The following is a 24728-nucleotide window of genomic DNA, read 5'->3' on the forward strand; positions in this document are numbered from 1 at the left end:
CCTGGCCAACCTGGGAGCCCTCCATGGTGGGGGAGTAGGTGGTGGTAGGTGGGGCGAATGCACAGAAGGGGACGTTATCTCTTTAATGGACAGTAACTAGTAATTCCAGCTGCTGACTGTGCTATGCTGTTTTAATGAAGTGTTCTATTTTTGTAGAAAACACATAATTGAGTGAAAAAGCAGGCTATTATTTGAGTCAGGTGGCCACGCCTCTGGAAAACTGAACTCCTTGGCCAGGAGGCCAGAGCCTGCACACAGCACAGGGATCCACGGTGGTGGGCCACCCTAGCTCACACTCAGGAATGGAAAGCAGGGTCCAAATCTCAAGACGCAAGATCAGATCCCAGCTTCCTTCATCTAGCCATGTGACCCCAGGCAACTCACTGCAACTTCTCAGAGACTCGGTTTCATATCTGTAAAATGGGAATGATAGTATCTGTGCACACCCTGGGCGCTGTTATGTGGAAATAATGTGCATAGAAGCCTACCAGTGGGTAGACACTTCACAGAGGGTTCAATCCACATTTGCCCTGTCATTATTTACCTAGCTTACAGTACATAAGTACAGCTGCTTACTTGTGTCCTCTGTGCCTCTGTCTTCTCATCTTTAAAGTGGAAATGACAGTAGTTCTTAGACCTAGGGCTGCTGAGGGGATTAAATGAGATAATGCTTGTAAAGTGTTTAGAGCAGTGTCTGGCGCAGAGCATGCACTGGGTGTACTGCTGTTACTAAGGGAGCTTGTGGGGTTCCCGTGCACCACGTTGCTCAGCCCCTCACTGGCTTGGGCTCTAGTCCCTGCTGTGTCACTCATCAGTTACTTGGCCTTGAGATATTATCTAGTTTTCTCATTAGTTTCTTCACGTTTTGAAGTAGGAAGGTTGTAAAGTCCAAAAAATAAACCAGAACAACAAGAAAACAGGGCAAGGGGAGTGTGAGCGCTCTGAGAGCTATAAAATGCCAATCCCATGTGTTCCCTCCCTTCTCCTATGGCCTACCCACCAGAGGCTCTCCTGGGGTGTGCTGGGTGCCCAGCCACGGGTTCCCTATGAAGAGGAGGGGACACAGAGGACAGGCCACAGTCTGCTCCAAAGGTGCTTCCAAACTCATGAGGAAGCTCCAACAATAAATCCGAGGCAATTAGGAAACTCAACAGAAGAGATTCAAGTACCCAAAGGTTCAGCTTTGACAAAAATGTAGGGGCTTCAAGGCAAAATGGATCCAGAGGGGAGTCTCTGAAGATGGGTGAGGAGGGCACCAGAGGGCTGGACCAGCAGGACAAGACCTGGAGGTGGGGCGGAAGGGGACCACCTGACAGAGGCATACAGGGTCCCCATCACAACAGGATGGGGGCAGAGAGAAGGGGCAGGGCGGCCCCCTGAGTAGGAGATGACCCACCTCCTCAGCCCATTCAGGCTGTAACCACCTGGCTCTCACAAGTGGCCCAGACCCTGTCTGGGAATGCCAGGGAAGTGCCCGGCGACACAGGTCTGCCAGACTTCCGAATCCCTGCCTCTGGAAGAGCCTCCAAGGCAATTAACTGACTAACTCACCCACATACTTTTTGAGTGATGCTAACTTCATGATTTTAAAGTGATGCTAACAGGAGCAACCTCTAAAAGGGAGGGGGCCCCAGTGCAGCCCAGCGTTACTACTTCTCTATAGACTAACCCCCAACATGGAAGGGACCCTGAAGGCAGCTCTTCTTAGTCCTATAAATGAATGACTTTTCCTTGGGCCTGGAGGAGTGTGCTGACCCCTGTACCCGAATCTTTTAAGGCTCACTCTGATCCTCCACTTCTTGGTAAACTCATTCAAAGCGAACTGACTTGGAAGCTTTAAAAATCAATAGCACACAAGCTTCTGCTTCCTGAAGTTCGTCCCTCCTTGCTCGGAAGGCCTTGCTCCACCTGGAGAACAGCACAGGGGCTGACGTGAGGGCAGCCAGCACCCAGGGTGTACGTCCTGTGGCTGCTGTATGGTGAGGCTTTCTTATCTGTGCTGACCCATGGCTGACCTGATGTGCCTCCAGGCCCCACATCCCTCAGCTGCAGGCCACTTCCAGTCACCTCCAGATGACTCTCCAAACACAAATTCATGATCTTAAAAGATATGAACACAAACTGCACAGAGCTTTTCCATAACCACTCAGGGGTGGAAGAACTTGCAGAAAAAAGGGCCTTAGGTGGGACAAAGGTAGGCTCCTAGCCCATGCAGGACACCAAGGAGCCAACACGTTGGTCCTGGTCTGTAATCTCTGTCCAGTGAGACCCTGGTGAACAGACCACCCACTACAGAGGGAGCCCAGTCCTGCTTCCTGGGCACCAGAGCCCCCCAGGACCCACTCTCCCAGGAGCAGACAAGCTTTGTCCTGGGGGTTGGGCCACCCCTGATAGAGAATGGTGAACTCTGGGCCAGTTCTTGCCTCTACCACATGTCATAAACAGGGAGATCAGGGAGTGAGGATCGGGAAGCAGAGGGCTAAAACAACTTCAAAACACAAGAATTCCTTTTGGAAAAACTTGCAATACCAATGTCCTTTCCCTCCTCTCTTTCCCAAAGTCACCTGGGCCATCTACCCTCCCAGGTGGAGTATAAGCAGACTATGCCGGGAGTCTAAGGCCTAGCTGACTGCAACGTCACACAGTGCGAGTGCGAGGTCCCAGGAGGCTCCAAGGAGCAGCCTGCGAAAGGAAATGCTGACTGTTAAGCCAGCTCAGCCAATGAGGAACTGACCTTTGGGGAAGAAAGCGCTGGTGCCAGTGATTATGCCTGGCTTAACACTTGCCTCTACCACATGTACTGAAAGTTTAACCCTTGGCTCTTGTTCCCATCAGGGTTGTGGCAGCCAAAAATGTTCAACGAATCCAGCAAAGTGATAAACTGTTTGTGCTAATACCTTTGATTCCAGCCCCCTCACTGGAGTGTTGGTATTTTAAGCATCCTTTTGATCTACAAGTCCTTCTAAGACCCATCAATAAACACACTAGGTTTAAGTCAGAAATGTTAAGAGAAGGCCAGGACTCTAATCCCTTCTGCTTGGTGGAATGCACCACGAGATATGTATCACATGCAACCTGAGAAAAGGTGAGGCAGGCCATGCAGATCAGGGAGGTGCCCCGGAGGCCACCATGAGTCTTAACCGGATTCAGCCAAGGTCTAGCTCCAGCTAACGCCTAGTTATCAGCTCAAACATTTTCCAAAACAGTCTAAGTTTCCTGGGGGAGAGGGTTGTGATAGTACCATTTGTTTACCCGTGGTGAGGCTCTGGCCCGTGGAGAGGGCTGTATTGTTCCTGCGCTGGGAAGGCCCCTGAACCCCCACAGCGGCTCTGACATACGTTCCCCCAGGACCTTCCAAGTCCTCCAGGACCTGGGCTTGGCCAGGTAGAGACTCCAAGAGGGCCTTCCCCCACCGCAGGAGAGGGAACCGGCCTTGTAACTGATAAGTGGGGGCGGGCAAACCAGTTGGCTCCTCTACCACCTGCCTGCCACGCCTGGGCTTTCAAAACTGGTCTGGCAGGCTGCCAGGCCTGGGGTGGGGGCAGTGACGACAGGCTGGTTATTGGAAAGGTCCCATCCCTAGCCCAGGAATTTTGTTTGGTTACCATGGTGACCTTCATTACAAGTGGCCTGACTAAAGCACGAGGAATCTGTTACTTAAAACCAGTGCCCCACAGAGCCCAAAGCCTCAGGAACAATGCTTATCAGCGGCCTGTTCCCCTGACCCCATACTCCGTCCCCTCCCTGGCTGAGCCTCTCAGCTGCCTCTCACACTCAGGATGAAGAGAAGGGACCAGCACAGGCATCTCCAAGCTTGCACGGGACCTCTCACATTCCTTGGCCTGGCCTGCCTTGGAACTCAGGTCCAAACAGGCAGCGTGCTGCCCCCCTGAGGCCCCCTGAGGGCTGGCCAGGGACAGTCCGGGCAGCACAAGTGTCCAGGGCTTAGTTGGAAGCCCTCAGGATTTCAGGAAGCTGCTCAGGGTGTCTCATTCCCACCATGCCAGGTTCACACTGTCCCTGCAGGACTGTCAGTCTCTGTTTCATCACGTTTCTGCTTTTCAAACTCAAACGCCATTAACTAAAGGTCATTCCACAGCACAAAAATCGAGGTGCTTTTTGTTTTGCTTTCTAATTTATGAATTCAGGAGGATTTTCAAAAGTTCAGCTCTAGGAAAGCTGGGTTTTCCTCCAGGAGTCTTGAGACTGCCAGTGGGATGGGTGGCCTCTTGTGCAGTCAGGAAGCAGTGACACCCGCTCACAGAGCTTCTCTGCCTCCGCCTCCTGCCCCCGTGCATACTGCCGACCTTGCAGAATGTTAGTCTTACACTGTTTGTACGCTCCCTCCGGACCCATCTGCTCTGCTGCCCTTGTACATGGGTGTAAACACACTGTGTGACTTTTTCTTGTCTGAGTCTCACGATAGACCTGGAGGCAGGAGGCAGGACAGATGTCTGTTTTGGCAGACAAGAAAACAGAGGCAAGGAAGGAAGGAGCAGGCTGCTGGAGGTGGCACAGGTGAGTGACAGGCATGATCCCATGAGGGCAGGGACCTTACTGTGGCCCACAGATGGAAGGGGGTTTGATCCACCCACAGGTATCCCCCTGATCCAGGCTTCCTCTAGCCCTGACACAGGCTGGCCAGCCTCTTCCTTCGCCAAGGCCGCCTCTGGGAATGCACAGCAGGTCTGCAGAAAGAAAATGGCTCTCAAAGGCCTCGGCACCTGGGACAGCCATTGGTGAGGGGCTGAGTACAGACAGACGAGGACTATGGGCTTTTAAGTACCCCTGAATGCAGGTCTTGTCAGGGACACTGAGGTCAGAGCAAAGGGATTTTGATTTTTCTGTTTGCTGGCAGTGCTATTTACTGAACTGTTTGTTTCATTAATGGCCGTGGCAATAGCTGGAGCCACACACAGCTTGTTCCCGATGCAGGGAGCAGCTGGAGAAGCAGGATGCAGTTTCAACTGAAGAGCAATGACATTTTTCAGTGATCCCTGACTGGTAATAGACTCAGTGACATTTCCTGGTAATCCATGGGCTTCTGTACTCCAGGGTTTTACCTGTGGGCAACAGGACTGACTTCTTTGCACAGAGCCATGGTCATACCCTACAGTCTCTCCACAATGCCGTGTGGCAGGTGGATTTTCTACTCCCACTCCCAGCCTCACACACGTATACATGTACATACACACACATTAAAGGTGAATTTTCTTTTTTTCTTAAAACAGGTTTCTCTCACAGTCCTGGTGGCTGTTTTTGCCAGTTAGTTTTGCAGCTAAAACAATGCCTAATGCCTGGCCTAGCCTCCTGTTTCTTCTGCGACACATAATCGGACCCAGGGGCCAGGCGAGGAGCCCCTTCACCACTCTAGAATTCTAAGCCTTTCTTCATGATAGTTTCTGTTGCCCCTGAAGCCTACGTGACAGTGGAGTACCACAGACATGCAGCACACACACCCAGGCTCATGTGCTGGCAGTGGACAGCCCGGGTCAGGTTCTGCCAGACAGGTGTGAGGATGGGGCTTTGAAGAAAGCACGGTAACGGGTACTGCAAGAGGAGGACCTTTGTCATTCAAATACTTACATTAAAAGTAAAAACTACGACACAGTAGTTTATTGTATTGTACTTGGGATTAATGAGACAGGGCAACTAATCCCTGTCCACATACACTGTTTTGTCTGTGTTTTAAATATTCCCTAAGCTACCTGCCTTTTAAAGTACACTGATTTCAATTTTAATAATCTCCAAATGCAAGGTCAAGAGTCAGGGCAGTCTGCTGAACACAAAGAATAGGCCACGCTGAGTTGGCCACACACCATCTCTGCTTACACTTGGCCATAGGGACCTGCTTACACTGGAACCCACTTGGGCCTGGATGGTGTGTGAATGGGCAGGGTTCCAAGTTAAGGTACTGCAGGTGGAGGGTCAGTCTGTACTAGAGCAGATTCTCAGAGGATGAATGCCCACCCTTAGCCTTACTCAATGGGGCTCCCTCTTCAGTGGGGCACACTGGGGAGCTTATGGTTAGGATGCTCAGCTGTTTCCAAAGCACCTTTTTATGTCTTGGCAAGAACAAAGCCATCCCCAGAGTTCCAACCCACAGCCAAGGCCACCTCTGAAGGGGCCAAAGGCACAGGAAAGCCTGAACTTTGCCCTGGGGGTCAGCCTGTCCCTGATGGGCTAGGGATGGACAGAGGTAGATACTCAGGCTCCCCACATGAAGGGAACCCCCTAGGCAGGGACAATCACAGCTTCCCTTCATCGCCTGTCACAGCTGTGGCATCCAATTTCTTCTAATTCTTTGTTCACCTTTTTTCATTGTCAGCATGAGGCACCTCTCAGGGTAACCAGGATGGCACCTCTTTCTTGCCATCTGAAGCAGGACAACCTTTGGCTGGTTCTAAATGGTCCTCGTTCAGACCCTAGGGTCGAACTCCCTAAGGGCCCTCATCCTGGGCTCACAAGATTCAGAGAAATAAGGTCTATTACACTTAGTGTGTAAACTTGCCCCTAAAGGGGGGAGAAAGGGAATAACAGACAACCTCCTTTGCACTGGAGGAGCAACGCACCCTCCGGCCTCAGCTGTTGCTCCCCAGTGTCCCGGTTGGGTGGCAGCAGGTCCTCTGTGTGTAGGTGGGACGGGACGATCTAGTCCTGCCCCACCCACCACAGGGCCACGTGCATATGAACCCTGCTCCAAAGAGAAGGGCATCTGGATGAGGCGGTAAATGGGGGCGTGGAGTAGCTGAGGACAGAGGGAGAACACAGGACCACTCTGGAGGGAGATAACCCCTTCCTCCCAACTGCCCATGGCCTGTTTGGAGGCAGATGGATGCCTCACTTGGCCTCTGCCAGCCCAGAAAGTGATAGGATCCCATCCTTGACTGGCTGTGCCAGTGTTGTGATTAAGTTACACAAGTTGGTGTTTCCATGAGGCTCAAATACAGAGCCCAGGGCAGGACGGGAGCAGCCTGCCCAGCTCACTGGGGCCTGCGTTACTGCACAGAGCTCATCACTCCCCACCTGGCATCTCCTGGCCCAGACTACCAGGGCCATTCCTTGACCTTACAGGTTCTTACCCACCCTTGTTTCCCCAGCCAGGGAGTGTGCATGCGGTAGGTGCTTCATCAGTGTTTGACGGCTGGCTATGTGGCAGGGTGGGGTGGGCATGCATCCTACATCTGTGGCCTGCCAGCCCGAGCCCATAGGGGACTTACTTGAAGTTCTCAGGATGCTCTGCGATGGCCATGCTGATGACATCCAGGGCATGCTGGTAGTGTTTCTGGGCAGAGAAGAGGAGCGCCAGCAGGTGGAGGGCATTGGCATCATCTCTGCACACTCTCAGGGCTTCCTGCAGCTGTTCAATGGCACTAGGGATCTGCCAAGACAAACCAGCCTAGTGGTCTTCCCCAAGGCCCACAACATGCCCCAGGACTTTGGTGCCAGGCACCAACCACTGAGTGTGCACCAGACTCAAGTGAGACCCTGGCACTGGGGAGGCAAGGCTGGCTCTAAGAGGAGGAAACACCTCCAAGCAACATGGCAGAGGGGTCTGCTGTCCCAAGTCAGACCCAGGAAGCCACTGCTGCTCCTACTCTAGAATAAAGAGGAGCAGACTCACAGCACAGCACGAAGGATTTGGGTGGATGCTGGGAAGTACTTCCCTAATCGGAGGCGCTGGGGGTGTGAGAAGCAGCCACCCAGACCGCCAGCTACAGAGCTGGTGGTGCCTGGACCCCCATCCCTGAATCTGCTCATGCAGTGATGGGGTAAAAACAACCTGACGTGTGGCTGACAGTTAAATGCTTCTTCCTTTTCAGAGCTCACAGGAGCAAGAGCTCGGGCTCTGGGGAACATGGGGTGTGGATCCTAGCTCTGTCACTCGCTTGAGCCTTAGGGCAGGGACTTCACTTCTCTGAGCTGCAGGTCTTACATTGAAGAATGAGGGTAATGGTCCTATTACAGTGGCTGAGAGGATGAGACAATGTGTGAAAATACCCTGTAGAGTACTGCACACATTTGAAATTATGAATTTTCCCTCTCAAGCCCCAAAGCCACAAAGAGGTGTATCCACTCAGGGCCCCTCCACCAGGAACCTCATCAGATTTTTTAGGAAGTCTCGCTCCTTACCAAACCTCAGACATCAGCCTCCTATGCTCCCTGAGGGTGCCTACAGGGCAGGCCAGCTGGGGCCTTGGGTCCTCAGTGTGCCTGACCCCTGCCTGGTCTCCACCTGGCCTCTGCACAGGCTGTGGACACTGGCACCAGGCCCAGAGTCCTCCCACGGGAGCTTCCTTTGTGGAGAGGTTAAGGAAATTGAAGGAGGAAGGTAAGGTCAGTGGAGCCACTGGCCTGGCAAGTGTTTTGGTATGGAGTGAGAGGGAAGGGGGTTCCAGGGATGGAGTCAGGGTGCAGTGAGGGAAAAGCTGGTGGACGCAGGGTGAGGGGAAGGTGAAGCAGACAGTAACATGAAGAGGCTGGCTAACTGAATGAACTGCGACCGGGGAGGCCAACTGCCAGTCAAGTGCCGGTCCCCAAATGGGTCAGAAGAGCAGGACTCAGACCCCCTGAGCTCAGGCAGGGGGGCTCTGGATAGACACGGGGGTTCAGTGCTGGCCCGGCCAGTTCCCAGTCCCTGAGCTCATGAGGACCTCAGTTCCCCAGGTACAGAACAGGGCCAGGGCACCTTACTCATGCGACCTGGGGCTCACCCAGGCCGGCAGCCCCTACATTAGCCGACCATCAGCAGATGGAGGTGCTGTTGGCTTCTCTCCAACTGTCTGGAGCCCAGACGCTCCTGGGCAGTGTGGTCAAGAGAGCTGTGCCTCAGGAGCAAATGCCAGCTTGCAGTTCCTGAGCAGGCCAGTGTCCAAGCTCGCTGGGTCAAGGCCCCTAAGAGGCCCTGCTGTGGGGTTGGGTGTGCACAGAGCACCAGTCTGATGGCTGTGGCATGCACAGGAAAGCAGCCAGGGGGACAGGGAGCCCTGGCTCTTTTCTGAAAGGTAACCCACTGGGTGGGCAACTGCCTGCTCTCACTCCCTGAACAGTGTCCTCAGCACCAACAGCTCAGCTGCTCAGGTTGGGGAAGGAAGGTGGGTCAGCCTGGAGAGCAGTGGGTGGTGGCGGTGGTCCCACTGGGGCAAAGGTAGTCAATGGATGGGAGGCCCCATAAGGTCCTACAGGCTGAGCCCAATGGCAGTGTCCACAGGATCAGGGTAAAGCTCTGGGGTCACAGAGAAACAGCTCCATGTGCCAATCACTCTGCTCCTCCAGACCCTTGGGGAAAGCCCAGTGGAAGGTAAGGACACAAATGCTTATTGTGGTCATGTATCAATCTCTCAGGAGACTGAAATGTAATAGGGGAAGTGAGGGCAGAGAATAGTTGCTCTTCCTGTGTGCCCACCAGAGGCCAGAGGCTTCATCACATTATCTGAGATGGGGTATGAAGGTGCGCTCATAACAGATAAGGAAACAGGCTCAGAGAGGTCAAGTCACTTGCAAAGGGTCACACGGCCAGTAAAAGCAGCCCCCAGAAACCTAGAGGTTAGGAATTGACAACCTACCTGGCGGACGAGGGCGAGCTGCAGGGAAACATAGAGAATGACCTGGTGGTCGCCAGGTGCCAACTGCTGGGCTCTGTACGGGGAAACAGCATGACAAGTCAGTCAGCAAGGGTTGAGCAATGAGTGTATGACATGGACCTCCAATATACCAGCCCTGTGCTGGGTGCTACGGGGCAAGATGTTGGAGATTCTGCCTGGCCCTGACTTGGAGGGTGCCCAGACAGGAGATGGCCCGGGCAAAAGCCATGGGCAGCAGGTTCCCAAAAGGCTGGCTCTGCTGAGGTGGGGGGCAATCTGGGAGGGGAGCATTGGAGAGTGAGGGATGCCCCTTGCCTCTGGGCAGCTGTTGGTCTGGCTGTGGCCCTGCTGTGGCCTTGTACAGAGCCTGGTGCCTGCCCTCTCCACTGACAGGGGGGAGCACTTCCCTGAGGATGGAGGGGTGGGAATGGCCTCTATGGGCAAGAAGCCTTGGGAATGAAAGGCTGGTGGGGGAAGGGAGAAGCTCAGGAATGAAGAGCTGGCCCTAGGAGCTCAAAGTTGGTGACTGGGCTGGGAATCTCCTATATCCCTGGGTTGAGGAACAACCTGCCCCAGACAGGGGTTGGATGTGCTATGTGTTCCCACACGGCTGGCACGGTGAGTCTGGAGCAGGCTCCTACCAGACAGCCTCCACATCAGCACTCAGAGGGAGCAAGATGCACAAAGCTCAGAGGAAGTGCCCGGCGATGGGCCAGAGAGACACCCAGGTGGGTCCCAGGGCTGTGGTAGAAGGAGGGGTTCAGCAAGGGTGGGTCAGGCCATTACTGGGGAGGGGCTAGGAGGAGGCAAACACCATTTCTGAGTCCCAGCAACACATAAGGCATGGGGCAAGGTGCTTCTCTTCCTTTATGTCATCTAATTATCACAATAATGGATTACTAGTTGTGTTTTGGAGCCCTGAGCTCAACAGGGCAGGGCTGAGCCTGGAAGAGGGGTGGAACGGGGGACAGCACTCCACCAGTGTTGAAGGGCTCAACCTGCCCAGCCACCCCAAAGGCCTGTCCTTGCTTCCTGTGTGAGCTCTCACAGCCTCAGTTTCCTGATCAGTGAAACGGGGTTAGAAACCTTTCCTCTGTCTACACCAGAGGGCCCACTGAGATAAGGCATGTGAATGCGCCGCCTAGTGCCCTGGGCAAGGACGCCCTCCTTACCTCTCCAGCATCTGCAGTGCTTTTCGGTGAAATTCATCTTGCTTGGATTTCAGAGTCGCTGCAGGAGACAGGATGGAGACAGAGCCATGAGGGGTTGCTGAAGGGGTACAGACCCAGCTCTGCCCTGTCCCAGGTCACACAGGCTCTGCAGGGAGCGGCGCCATCAGGGGCCTGTCTGGCAAATGCTTGCATTCATGCAGCTCTGGGCTGATGCCACCCACTGCCCTGGTTACTGGGGGAAGGCTAGGGTGGGGCTGCGGAGGTCCACTTTGCCCCAGCTTCCCTGCATGTTTCTTGGCACATCAGGTCCTTCTACTGCTCTGCCTTCTTTGCCACCTGGGCCAAGTTGACCCTGTCAAAGGCCCAAGCCTCAACACAAAGGCTCCTACCTCCGTCCTGGCCACACGCCACCTTGGGCTTCCTTACCAACAAGGCCGTTGTTGCTGCTTTTTTAACCATTTCAACAAATTTTAAGTACAATTCAGTCGCATTGAGTGCATTCATACTGTTGTGCAACTGTCACCACTCCATCTGCAGAACTTTTCATCTTCCATAACAGTGTCCATTAAACACTAACTCTCCGCCCCCAGGCCCCAGTCACTTCTATTATACTTTTCCCACAAGGCTTCTCACTTTAACGCAAACCAGGCATCTTTCTGGTAAACTGAATCCTACTCTAAATGCGCTAGTGCAGGCATTTGAAGCCATAGCTACACGCTGAACCACCTGGGAGACTTCAAATAACTGTCGTAGGCCCCAGTGCAGCCCAAGTCCAGCACCCAGATTACCACTCCAGTCTCAGTCTGGGTGGGGGCCCATCACTCCTCTTCCCTCAGACTGCAGGGAAACAGAAGTAGGTGGCTGCCTCATGGATCTGGGGACATACAGCTGAGCTGGCAGGGTTGGGGAGAGAATGCCAGGCTCAGGGCAGTGGGAGTGGAATCCATCCACCAAACACAAGTATGTATTAGCATCTGCTGTGTACTCAGTACTACACTATGTGTTGAAGGGGATTTAAAGGACCCCAGAAGATCACAGTAGGGCTTCAGGGTAGAACTGAAGCAGAGTGAAGATATTGCATGGTCAGGGCTGGCAGCATGTACAGACAGCAGGCACCATGGGAGATTCGATGGCAGATGTCTACATGGCGTGGCTGAGAAGCTGGGGCTGGGCCTGGACGGGTGGGAAGAACTGGTCCATGAACTAGGAATGTTTGAGAGAGGTGAAGTCTGGGAAACAGAGTAGAAATGGGACTGAGGGTGTGTGTATACATGTATGAAAAAGGCCCGGGGCTGTTTTTGTCCTGGGAGCAGGAAGGACTGTGCACATACACATGCACACATGCCTGGGAGGACACCGGGAGGCCTGAGGTGCCCTAAGCAGAGGCTGCTAGGCCCTGGTACTCACCATCGGTGGCCTGAAGGCTGTAGGTGAGACCCAGTGCCAGGTAACCCTTGGAAAGGAACTCCCCGGCTTCTTCCCCGAGGTCAATAACCATCATGGCAAAGTGCTCCGCGTCCTCCAGCTGCAAAGAGGAGAGGCAAAGGTCACTGGGAGGGCTTTGCTGGCCCTGGCATGTGCACTGCTCAGTCACCAGCCTGGGATCTAAGAACTCCTTTTCCTTATATGTGGGCTGCATGGCCAGACAGTCTAGGTATCTTGTCTGAGGCCACACAACCATTGTTTGTAAGAATCAAAGCTGTTTCCTCTACCAGTGACTCCCTGGACTCTTCCCTTAGCCAAAGGGCTTTGTGTTCAAGGTCACAGGGCACTGCCGCCCATGTTCCAGGCATCTCAGTGGCCCAAGCTTGCTTTGCTGAGAGAGTGGACCCAGGACCAGGCCAGTCTGGGGCAGCTCCTTACCTCATCTGGCTTCTGCAGGTGCCTGGGTCTGTGCTTCCCTGCTCAGCAGAGAGAGGGAATCCAGGGGCAGATGGGAGGCAGGGCTCTGGGACTGGACCTCAGGGACATTGCCTTCCCTGCAGAGTGGGCAGGCTGCTACCCTGGTTCCATTTGTGAGCTAGCTCCCTGACACAGGGTGCTCCAACTTTTCAGGGGAAAAAGGCCTGGGGCTGTTTTTGTCCTGGGAACAGGAAGGACTGTGCCAGTTGGAAAGGGTCCAATTGGCATAGGCCATGTGTGCGCACATCATCACACACAACATATGACGTGAAGAGGGACACACTAAGCAGTCCTCGTGAGCTTCCTGGGGCACCTACAGTGTTAAGACTAGTCAGGGAGGCAGGGGAGAGCTGGGGGCCTCAGCTGGGTGCCCACTCCGGCCCATAGGCTTCCAAGAGGAACCCCTCCTCCTTAGCCTGGAATGTCATCTGCCCACATGCCTGGCATGGCAGTGTACCAGCAATCATGTCATGAAGAACAAAGATTGGTATTGCCCCAGGGCAGGGGGGCTGAGTGAATCATACCCAAAGCCCACAGCCACCCAGATGTCTAGGCCCCCTTGTGTGGGGCATCTCCCCCTCAGTAGAAGCACACAGACTCAGTCAACAGGGAGCTAGATTCAGACCCAAACTAACTTTGTCACCCAAGCCACTGCTGGTCCCGCCCTGCTTCTGTCCCTATCACCCTAACCCAGCAGGAAAGGAGGCAGCTCTGTGTATCTCATGGCCTGATCACTGGCCACATTTGGGGGTGCTGGTGTACTTTCCCTCCCTGGATGTTGAGACCCTGAGACAGAGGCTACCAGCTGAGGGGAGGCAAGTTGGGCTGAGTCCACAATTTGGGTATAGCTGTGATGAGCTTTATGCAGGAAAAAGGCTGATGGAGCAGAGAACCCACTGTGCAGGGCAGGAAAAACTAAAACCAAAGTAGAAGAGAAGCAGGGCAGGTGAACTGAGAGCCTAGAGAGAGATGGCAGAGGAGGGCTGAATCCCTCCGTGGCCTGGCCACCAACCCTGACTAAGACTGGTCTGACCAGGCAGCCTTCGGTCTCCTCATGGTTGGGCTCAAGCTGCCAGCCTAGGCAGAGGGCTGCCTTCAGGCTGGTGGGCAGGTCACCAAAAGGGGGGAGTCTAGAGAGTTGAAGCTCTAATACCTCAGGCCCAGGACCGGGGTTTGTGGAAGACTGTGGCTCAGGAAACGCCGTGGCTCGTGAACCTCTGCTGGCTGGGTGGGCCCAAAGCTGTAGACATTAAGCTCTGTGCCCTGGAGCACCTGACCCAGCAGGACTCAGAGGGCTGTGGGGGCCTAAAACCAAAGCCATGCTGACAGACAAGCACTGGAGGACAAGCTCCCAGACACAGGCTCCAGTCCTGGCTCACTCAGCACCTAAGGGCAGTGAGGCCTTGAGCAAGTCCCTTAGTTTCTGTGCCCCAAAGATCCTATTCTGCAAAATGGGGACTTACACCCCCACTCCAACCGATCTTCCGCACAAAGCTCCACCAGGCTTCATGCTGGGCCCAGCTAGGGATGCCCAGCTAGGGATGCCCAGTGGGTAGGATGCCTGTGTGAGCATGCACGGAATCCCTGTGGGCTAACACAAAGGACGGTCCCCACAGGACAAGGTGGCTCTTACCTAAGGCTCCACTGTGCAGTGTTGGCACGGGGCTATGGGAGCCCAAGAGAGGGGCGACTGAGTGGCTGTGGTTGTCCAAAGCGGCCTCATCGCGGAGGGGACACATGAGGCACCAAGGGAAGGTAAGTGAGCACACAGCCCCTTGCTTCCTTCCTAACATCCCCCTGCTGAGGCAGCTCATCTCACATTCTGTCTGTATGCATCATTATGCCTCACACAGGAGCAAGCTTTTTTATAAACCACCGAGTGCAAGTTACAAAAAGAATCCAGAAACCTACTTTACTCCATGTATACACACGCTTTCTTCCCATGGCCATGTCCTGCTACTCAGAAAACTGCTAGCTTCTACCTCCTGAAACCCAGGTAAAGCAGGTGCCAAGAAAAAGGCTCAGCAATTGCTGGCAAATGGGGAAAAGTTACTCGCAGTTCAGAATAGTCTGGATTAATAAGGCTCACCATCCTTTAGCTTTAAAAAGTGAAAACATACATCCTTAGCTTGTCCAACCTGTGGTCCACTTTGACCCCTAGGTCAGTAGCCTTCCTTGGCCAGTACTTGCCTACCTTGTCCATGTAGTTTGAGCACAGGGTCAGCATTTGTCTCTACTCAAACTCACAAGGCTTCAGTGTACCATCCCTCTACATGGCCAACACTATTTTGATTTCTATTACCTACCACAAAGCAGGCTTTTTGTATGTGAAGTCACTGCAGTGATAATGAAGGAAAAGAGGTATTATCAATTCCTTTAAATATGAAAATATGCAATATGATAATGCACAGTATTAATATACATGTATGGTCTAGCCTGTCCAAGTGAAAAATGCTGTCACAGCAAAAACAAAAAACAAAAACAGACCCAAAGTATATATTTAAGTATATTTTAAAAGCAAGAAATATATAAATAAGTATAGATAATGCACCATTCCCTTCATCTAAGACAAGAGTGGGAATCCTAAAGTCCTTGGGAATGTGGCTTTACCACCTTTGTTCTGAAGTACTCTTACCTTATCCAAGTCCAGAATCAGCTCCACACTCATGAATAAGCTCTCCACGCAGAGAACAGGGCAGCCTAGTAGCTGAGAATACAAAGCTCTGGGGCCAGACTTCCTGGGTTCACTGCTCTGCCTCAGTTCCTTCTTTTATAAAATGGGTATGGCAAGTATCTGCCTTATAGACAGACATCCAGTTGCTGGGAGAACTGAATGAGGTAAGACAGTGAATACTCAGAGCAGTGCTTGGATTAATACAAACTACTATTAGTAGTTGTTGCAATTTTAAATCTATAATTAATCTTCCAGAAAATTTTTAAGTCTCAGCCTGACGGATGTGGCAAGTGCCATCTGAGTGGAGTCCCTATGCACCTTGTACATGATCACTGACAAATTAGGAAGTGGTATCAAAGATCCTCCTGGAATCTGGAGAGGGAGCACTATTGCCTGCCTTTTGTCTCTGGCCTGACACTTAGTCACAGAAAGGGAGTGACACTACACAAGGGCAAGCTGGGTTCCCACAGCACTGTGCAGTCCCCTCTGCCAGGCTGGCCAAACTCTCAGGCCCCTACCAGTGGTCCAGGGCACACATACATATAACCACTAACCTACCCTTTGTTACAATACTCAGCCCTACGGTGGGTAACACACTCGGATATTTTCTATGCTATTCTCTGATAGTCTGTTTCAGGTTTGTTTTTTTTATAAAAGAGTTCTCTTTTACAAACCACTAATGGTCTCAAATTGTGATATGAAAAACACTGCTCTGATCAAATGGTTGACTGAGCCGCCCAGTGGCTGCCGTCTACAACCACTCTGGTCACTTGTCTCCCCGCCTGCTACCACACTTGACCTTTTCCAATCTCCAGACACTTCCTCCTGTGGCCTCAAAAGCCAACAGCTGGTGGTTCTGTAGTTGTAGCCACTGATCTGCAAGATTAGCTCAGATTAGAGCACTGGGCCCTCCTTGCTCATCAAAATCCTTCTAGGGTGAGGGGTTTTAGCATTCTTTCCAGCCATTCCCCTCAGTGACATGCTGCTTTTTAGTATCTCCTTTATCTAAGGCAGCCAGTAACTGCCACAAAACTCCCCCACTCACTGCAATTCTAGATCCTCCCTTGCCCCCTGCAATTCTGGAGCAATTTAGTGTTCACCTGGAGTGTCATAGCATTGCAGCGACCTCATGGAATTGGTTTTTCATAACTGGAAGTTCTGACTCACAGGTAGCTTAGGGGACCTATCCAAGGTCACTAGGCGAGGAAGTGACAAAACTGAGCTTCCAACCCAGGTCTCCTGAGTCTACATCTGGATCTTTTTGAGCTGCCTAACTCATGGCTGCCCCCCGTGGTTCATTTTTCTCCTCCTCTCTGACCCTTTGGGAAAGGATGCATTCAAGGATATAATGTTTTGACCCTCTGCTTTTGCTTTCTGTAGTTAGGAAAAGTGTTTCCATGGCTTTACAAGTTCCTGCATCTCTCCAGTTTTCCTATTTTGGTCCCCACACAGACAGGCTCTGGCTTGCACGCTTTGCCCAGGCTCAGCTGCTTTCTGCTTCCAGGGCACCTCAATCATCCTGTAGTGGGCCCTAGAGGTTGTACCCTGTAATCTTCACCTTCTTCCTCCCTTCCTGGAAATCAGAGGAAGGTCCTTTCTGAGCCTGTAGAGCTTGTTTAAAGAGCACTGCTGGTTTCTCCTTAGTCCCTTCTCTCAGGGCCCAGGTTCTGTTGTTATCTGCACTCCTGAAAAGGAACTTTTTTCTTCCTGGGAAGAGCAGGCACTCTTCCTCATTTCCACAAGCTGGTGGCAGGAGAGCTGGCATTCTTTCTTTCCTGTCTCATAAACATGTAATCCATCTTTCTGGCTCTTCCCACCCCTGAATTTGGAAAATGAAGGCAAAACAGAAAACACACACTTCCTGAGAGCCTGCTGTTGTGAAGGGGCTGCCGTGGGGTGGCTGCCATTCACCAGGTACCTGCGATATGCCAGGCAAGGACACCCCGCAGCACTGTTCACAGCCACCTGGTGGCTGTGAGAGCTTCCAGGTTACAGATAAAGCACAGAGAAGGTAAATTACTTCCCCAAAGTCACACAGCTACTAGGTGGGTGGGCAGGGATTTGAACCCCACCTTCTGCCTCCAAAGCCCCGCAGTTTTCCAGTTCTCCATACTGCCCCTTCAGGGCAGAGGCTGAGAGGGCATCACAGACCTTTTCAAAGAGGGGCATGATTTACTTTTCTATTTACAACCTCCTCTCCTGGTGTGACACACGGCACACATGTACACACATGCACAAACCCCCAATCTCTTCTCCTAGGGAAGTTTTAACTTTTTAAATTAAATGAATTTTAAATAACTGTGTTTGAAGGGATTTTAAGTATTTACATCTCCCTTTCATCCTGTTTCAAATAACTTGGCAAGACACTGGCAAGGCAGGAGGCTGCCACGCACTGCTGTCACCCGGCCAGAACTTGGGACACCCTCCCCCACACCTAGGGAAGCCTCGGGCTAGGCATCAGAGCCAATGCATTCCCACCTGACCCCATACTCGCCCCAGCGGCAAACCCAACATCAGCCAGCACGTGACCATGCAGGACCCCCCCTAACTGGTCCCCTCCTGGGCTCCCAACGCAGGGGGCAACCTTGCTCTCAGACTCATACCCAGCCTACGGTGTCCCACACTGGCTCTGGGCATGAGAGTAAGACATGGGAACAGCAGGTGCTCCACCTCTGGGCACACGGCCACCCAGTCCGGTTTCACCCAGCACAACTTGTTTTTCAAATGTCCCAGTTTCAGCCTCCTTTCCTGCAACCCAGGCCAAATTGTCCACTTCCAGATTTCTGTGCCCGACACATGGGGCTTGGCTGGGCAATGGCTGGGTCTGCCGGGGACTGACTGAGCCAGAAGAGCTGTGACTACAGGAAATGCAGGTGGCGTCAGATGCCTCTCAGGATCTGGGCCCTGTCCTAGCAGCTCCCCTGCCCACTGAGGTCAAACCCATTCTTCCTGCTTGTGGCCTTGAGAACAAAGGGTGCTGGGAGGCCCCTCTCCTGGCCTCCTTGGAGAACAGGCTGCCCTTGATTACTCACAGCCTGCTGTCTGCCCAGCACCAACTCAGGGAGCCAGAGAGAACCGGGGAACCAGATGTAGACTTCCCACACCCATCCCTCTCAGCTGGGGTGGGTGTCACTCTATACGATATTAGCCGACACCTGCTACACGCAGGGTTCTCCGTCAGGGAGAGACGCTCAGGGTGCAGGACATGGTGAGTACAGAAGCCCCCAGTCAGCTGGGAAGACAAGTACCATATAAGGTGGAATTTGTTGCCAAATGACTGCCCTCCTCGGCAAGCAGGATCTACCCGATGAGCACCAGGCATTAACTCTGGGCTGGGGTTTCAAGAAGGAAGAAAAACAGTTCCTGCCCTCAAGAAACACATCAGTGACTACAGTGTGATGTGCTAAGTGTACAAGGCAGTAGAAACAGGGTTTTAGCGGGCTGCAGAGGATGGGGTTCCAGGTTAGGGAAGGCTGCCAGGAGCCCACCCATTCTCCCTAGCCACTGCCCGGGTTAAACCCTGGCTCAAACCAGCCCCCAAAGGCAAATGTGCTTCTCAGCTGAGGTTAAACAGCTCACCCTCCTCCCTGATTCTGATACAAGTCTGCATGTTTAAGTTTCCTTTTGGGCTTTTCTATTTATGTTGTCATTGATTACTTTGCTCCTAACTCATCTGATTTCAATTTGGACTGATTTGATCCTAATTTTATTACCATGTAATCTGAATGCACATAATTACTGTAATTATGCTGCTGAGGGAAACAGCTCCTCATGGCGGGAAGACCTAAATTTAGGGCTTCCTGGCAAGGCGGCTGTGGGCTGGGTGGACCCACAGCCCCCTCAGAGCTGGCAGCCTTTGAGAGCACAGATGCCCTACACCACCCCCCTCGGTGAGCCTGGTATTGGGGCACCATCCCAGTGACGGCCTTGACACCCCTCTCAGGAGCCTAGGGAACACACAGGAGTGTGAGCTGAGGGGTGTCGGCAAGCCCAGCTTCTCTGCATCCTGGGCTCACACTGCTACCCTCCACTGTTGTGCTCAGTCGAGGTGTCTCCGTCTGCTGGCTCATGCAGACCCACATCTCAGGAGCATTCTGCCTCTATGGTGCAAGGTGCCAACAGCTTCCCTGAAAAGACTTGGGGAGCAAGGGGCTTCCCTAATATGGGGCTAGGGAAAGTAGGTGTGATGGAAGACTCTGTCACTGGCCTAGATCCTCCATAGTCCAAGGCCTCCTCCTCCATGAAGCCTCCCTGGCCCATCCAGCCCTCTACATACTTTATGTCATTTATGCTATGTATGAGCAAGAGACTGTGGCACAGCAGGTTTATATACCTTACTCAAGACTACCCAGGGGGTGAGCAGTGAAACCCTTACCCACCTTGTTGTGTTCTCTCTTCCAGACTCCCAGAGCCCATTACAGATGGTCTGGAAGAATTCTCCCCAACTAAAATGATACCATAAAGCCTGGAGCCAGAAGCTATGCTTTCCTCTCCCAGCATCACCCACAGTGGGTGGCGCCAAAGCAGGGCCACATGGCACTTCAGACACCAGGATGTGAGGATCAGGGAGACAGATGGTGCTGTTTCCCCCACCCTTCTTGTGCTAGGGAGTCAGCCTTCTGCAGCAGAAGGGTGCATGGGCCACTGGGGTGGTGAAGTGGGGACCCAGGCGAGAGTTGGGCCAATTTCTAGTCCTGGAAGATTTAGTCCTTAGGGAAGGGTGTGAATTGGGGTTTCCCTTCCCAGGGCTGGATGCTCACAGAGTGGGGAGTGGCAGGAGGAGCTGGGGGGCCTGCTAATGCTGAAGAGCCTCCTGTACGCACCTGGAGCCTGGCCCTTGCTGCCTTGGAGCAAGATGGGCACATGACGAGGGCGAGGGTGGGCTGGGGTGTTGGGACAATAGGAAGCAGAGGATCGTGGAGGGGAGAATCTCCCTTCTGGAGACACTGGGCTTGGAGGGTAGATGAAGGAACTGGGGCTATTTCTCGGGAAGAGAGGGGATGTGGGTGGGGCAGATGGCCAACATGTGGGGAGACAGTGCACTTGTTTGTGTAGCTCAGGAGCAGAGATAGGACTGTGTCTGGCATCAGGAGGATGATGTGGAGGACAGGACTATCAGAAGTGAGCCCCCAGTGAGGGGAGATCTCCAGGCAGAGGCCCCACCTCAGGACCCCACGGGCCTGGAGCAGATGCCGAGGAAGTCTGGGCGAGGCGAGCACCAAGGCTGGGCCTCTCTGGGCTCTCTCACTTCTGCTGCTGGTCTGCTGGAGGGCCAGGAGCCTGCAGTAAAGACTGCCCGCTGGGAAAGGGCAGGCCTAGCAGTTCTGGGGCCTCAGGACTCAGCTAAGCAGGCCATGAGCACAGGGCAGGACCCGGAGGCTGAAGCTCTGAGGAAGGAGGGGACTGACAGGAGAGGCCACCTTCCCCTTCTGCTGAGAGCTGGTCTGGCCACTCAGAATTGCATCCTGCAGTAATCTGAAGCCTCTGTCCAAATGATGGGTTGGCCCAGGTGACTCCAAGGTCCTGTCCACACCCCCAGTGCTGGGCAGGGGGCGGCACCTCTTCTACGGACTCTCCACTTGGCTCGCTTAGACCACCTTCAAGGCCAAACCACAAACCTGACACCATCCTGCAGTGGGGGACCTGGAAACCTTCTCCACCCCCTCCCTACAGCTCTCCGTGCTCCCTGTACCCCTTATACGCACTGCACACACCCTCACACACAGCAACACACACACAAACCCTGTCTTGTGCCGACCTGCCGCCATCCTCCTGCAGAAGCCACCCCTGCCGCCCCGTCCCCACAGCTCACTTACCCAATGCAGGGACCCAATGCAGACCTTGGCAGCTATCAGGGGTACGGTGGGATCCGAGGGTCGCAATTTCACACACTCCCGCAGGAGTGACACGGCATAGGCCCACTGCAGAAGAAAGAGCAGGCAACACTGTCACTCACAGCCCTAGGGTGGGTCTTGACAGACAGCCCTGGGCCTCGTGCTGACAGCCAGACTTTACTGGGCATCCCTTTCCTCCCAAGGGCCAGGAAGAGGGCCTGGCAGCAGGAGCCCAGTCAGTGTTGGCAGGCAAGTCCCTCCCGGGCCTCAGTTTCCTCATCTGGAGAATGGAGGCTATGACTCTTGCCTAGAGTTGATGTGATGATAGCTAAGGTGACAACGGTTGGAAGCCCTTCAAATGGAATTTAAATGCGACCCACAGAAGGTTTAGGGCTAGAAAGGTGCTCTCTCAAGCTTCTGATTTTAACGTCCTCGCTTTACAGGTGACAAACCCACATGGGGCTTAGAGGCAGGGCCAGTGGTGGGGAGAACAAAGGCTGGCAGAGGAGGAGAAGGGAAGCCAAGCTGGCAGAGCCAGAGAGAACCTCCAAACAGGAATGTGGGGGGCCCCAAGGTTCCAGGGACCCAGCCATGGAGACGTGGCCGCACTGGACCTGCTAAGGATGGCCATGTGTGGTGGAGGGAGGGCCAAGAGGGCAGGGCGTCCAAAACCAGGTAAGGAAGGATACTACTAATCACAACAATGAGAAGAAAGCCAGCTAATACTTTAGGCCTTACTGTACACAGGCATGGTTACAGGCCAGAGGTCAGCAGAACACAGCCCCCAGGCCAACTCTGGCTTGCTTTTGTGAAGTAAAATTTGACTGGAACTCGGCTGCACCCGTTCATGTATGTACTGTCCATGAGCGCTTTCACAACGCAAAGGCAGAGTACAGTAGTTCCCACAGAGACTGTTGAGCCTACAAAGTCAAAAACAGCTACTATCTAACCTTGTACGGAAAGTCCGCTGACCCCTGTTCCAGGTGCTTTATTTACTTATTAATTTTCACAGCTTTCTATGAGGTAGGTGCTATGTCCCTATTTACAGATGAGGACACTGAGATGCAGAGAAGCTGAGCAGCTTGTTCAAAGCCACGCTGCTCACACGTGGCAGAGCTAGGGTTTGGACAGTCCGGCTCTAAGCTCGTACTCACTGCTCTACCCTGCCTCTGTGGCAACCACCCTGGCCAGAGAGGAGGACTCGGTCTCCCTGCTAGACACACATGTGCGCGCGCGTGTGCACACACACACACACACACACACACACACACACACACACACACACTCAGGGCTGGAGCTAACACTTCACCAGGAAACTTGTCAGTGACCTCCCACCCCCAGCCCCAGTGTGCCCACTCCCATAGCTGTGGGACCCCCAGGTAGGTGAAGCATGTGGGTGTAACTACGATGATTCCCACATACTGGGCCCTACGGAGGTTTGCGCTCCCCACTATCAATTAAGTCTCACCTTCTCCAGCAGCTCTGGAGGTACTGCTGAGGAAATGGGGGCTCTGGGAGGCTCCGCTGTCCACAGCAGTGTGAGGGACTGGTAGGTGCAGACCTGGGACCCCACTGGTCTGTGTCCCCGAGGCCCTCTGCTGGTCTCTAGCTACCTCTCTTTTTCCCCCAGTTAAGGAAGAAGTTTTCTCAGCCCAGACATGACCGACTTCCCTGAGCCCTAAGCTCAGGCTTATTAGGCCAATTCCAGGCATCTCAGCAGAGGGCCTACTCTGTGCCCAGTACTGGGCTAGTTGGGGGTTAACTCCAGGAGCGGGGAAGAGGCCATGGTTCTCGCCTGTCAGGTGCCCACAGAAAGGTTGGGGAGAGGAGACAAATGCCACCATCTCCCACTGCTCTCTCAGGAAACAGAGGGTGTAAAGCTGAGCGCAAGAGGGAGTTAGAGGAAGACCTGCTAGGCGGGCCAGGACGCTGCGCTGAGTGCCCCGTGTGGGCTGGGGCAAGGGAGGCGTCATGAGGGGCTTGAAGGAGCAGCCAGGCCGTCCACCTCTCCCAGGAGGCCTTGGGTCTCTCCATGGCCTCTTTCCCTGGCTGCTGATTTTTGCATCCTTGAAATAAAGGGTTCTCTGGCCCTGACCCTCCACATTCCACTCCCACACAGACCACAAGTGCTGCTATTTAAGGAGCCAGCCCAGGACCCCACGGTTGCAGCAGCCTGCTTTTTTTTTTTTTGGTCATGCTGGTTACCTAGCAACACAGCCAATGGGATTGCCAAGGAGACCAAGAGAAGGAGCGACCTAAATCATGCCATGGAACTTATCCTTTTTTCCTGCAGATGAGGTGTCAGATATATTTATTTCCACCCGGCCTCACCTTCTGGAAGGTCTTTCAGACACAACTGCAGGTATAGAACCTTGATTCCCACCTTAGTTAGGCTCTGGGCAGAGGGGAGCTCTGGCCACTTTTCCGAGGGCTGCCTGGGCCAACCTGGCAGACTGACCTGGTACACGGTGTTCCTGAGGTGGGTGGAGAGTGCACCCAGAACAATCTCCTGCTGTGCCAAAGGCAAGGGTGGGCATAACCCACCGCCTCCAGCCCGGGGAGCCTCACCCCCATCATCCAACTCCCTGCCTGTAAGACCATTTCGTGCCTACATTGCTGGTCTGGGAAGGAGCTGGGCCAGGACACCTGCTCCCCAGATCCTGGTATGTGCCTGGCTGCAACTGGACAACTCTGAGCTTGACTCTTCTCAGTAAGGAGGCTGACGATCCCACACCTCCCAGGGTAACCTGACACCTTCTCCTAAGACCAGGGGGGTTCCAGAAGTGCCCCCAGAAAAAAAAGCTAACCTGGGTGTGTGGTGCATTCTTCTGAGGAGAGGGTCCCTAGCTTTCCTCAGCATCTCAGAGGTGTTGATGACCCACAGAAGGGTTGATGCTCGCTATTACAAGACTAGAGGCACTTTCTTTGTTTCCTGGGGGGCAGAGAGAAGCTGTCACTCGCCACTGTGAGCTGTCTGCCCAGGCTCCATGAGTGCCAGCTCCTCCCCCTCCTCTCCTGGAGGCCTCATCCCATTTGTGTTCTGAACTTTCCCTGAGCCGGGACCAGACCCTGCTGAGCATAGAGCTCGGGTACATCATGCCATCAGCTCAGGAAGCTCTGGGAGGTGGCCAAAGTGACGGAGGAGGGGGAAGAGGTTTGGGAAGACAAATGCCGGGGTGGGAGGTGTACTTGCTCTATTGTACATCCCTGGCCTTCTTCCCCCATCAGACTGCAACATCTGCTTTTCTTCTCCCTACCCCCTAGGGCCTAGCCAGCATACCCCCATGTGTGGAAGAGGCACTGGAAAGCCTAGGAGGACCCTCCTGGGAGATGGCTGCAGGGCTAGAAATGGCAGACGGCACAGATGGGTGGGGGGTGGGCAGGCAGGAGTTCCCTCAGCCCCACAAAAGTGCCCTGGGTGTTTACAGCTCTGGGGACGATCTGTGCGCTCATGCCACCTGATTTCCTGCATTCATAGCCTCCTCAGCCCAACACCCTCAGCTCCCAGCTCCGGAAAGGCATCGTTTCATGTCACTGCTTAAAATAGAGGCTTATGTAAGTG

General features: G+C 53.6%; 1 protein-coding gene across 3 annotated transcripts in view; it reads right to left on the reverse strand.

Moving 5' to 3' along the window:
* TTC7A (tetratricopeptide repeat domain 7A) overlaps positions 1–24728 on the reverse strand; it is a 113888-nt gene that overhangs the window by 35504 nt on the left and 53656 nt on the right. For 2 of the 3 annotated variants that reach the window (XM_037024522.2, XM_017651042.3), the window contains 5 exons: positions 21149–21253; positions 12164–12281; positions 10757–10814; positions 9567–9639; positions 7221–7381 (listed from right to left, as the gene is read on the reverse strand). In XM_037024522.2, coding sequence (XP_036880417.2) covers positions 7221–7381; positions 9567–9639; positions 10757–10814; positions 12164–12281; positions 21149–21253 — 515 coding nt within the window. Of the gene's footprint in view, positions 1–3329; positions 4429–7220; positions 7382–9566; positions 9640–10756; positions 10815–12163; positions 12282–21148; positions 21254–24728 lie in introns of those variants that run through there. The other variant, XM_073213506.1, reaches the window with a different exon arrangement.

This window comes from Manis javanica, chromosome 1 (assembly GCF_040802235.1).
Source record: "Manis javanica isolate MJ-LG chromosome 1, MJ_LKY, whole genome shotgun sequence".
In the NCBI taxonomy this organism is placed as follows: domain Eukaryota; kingdom Metazoa; phylum Chordata; class Mammalia; order Pholidota; family Manidae; genus Manis; species Manis javanica.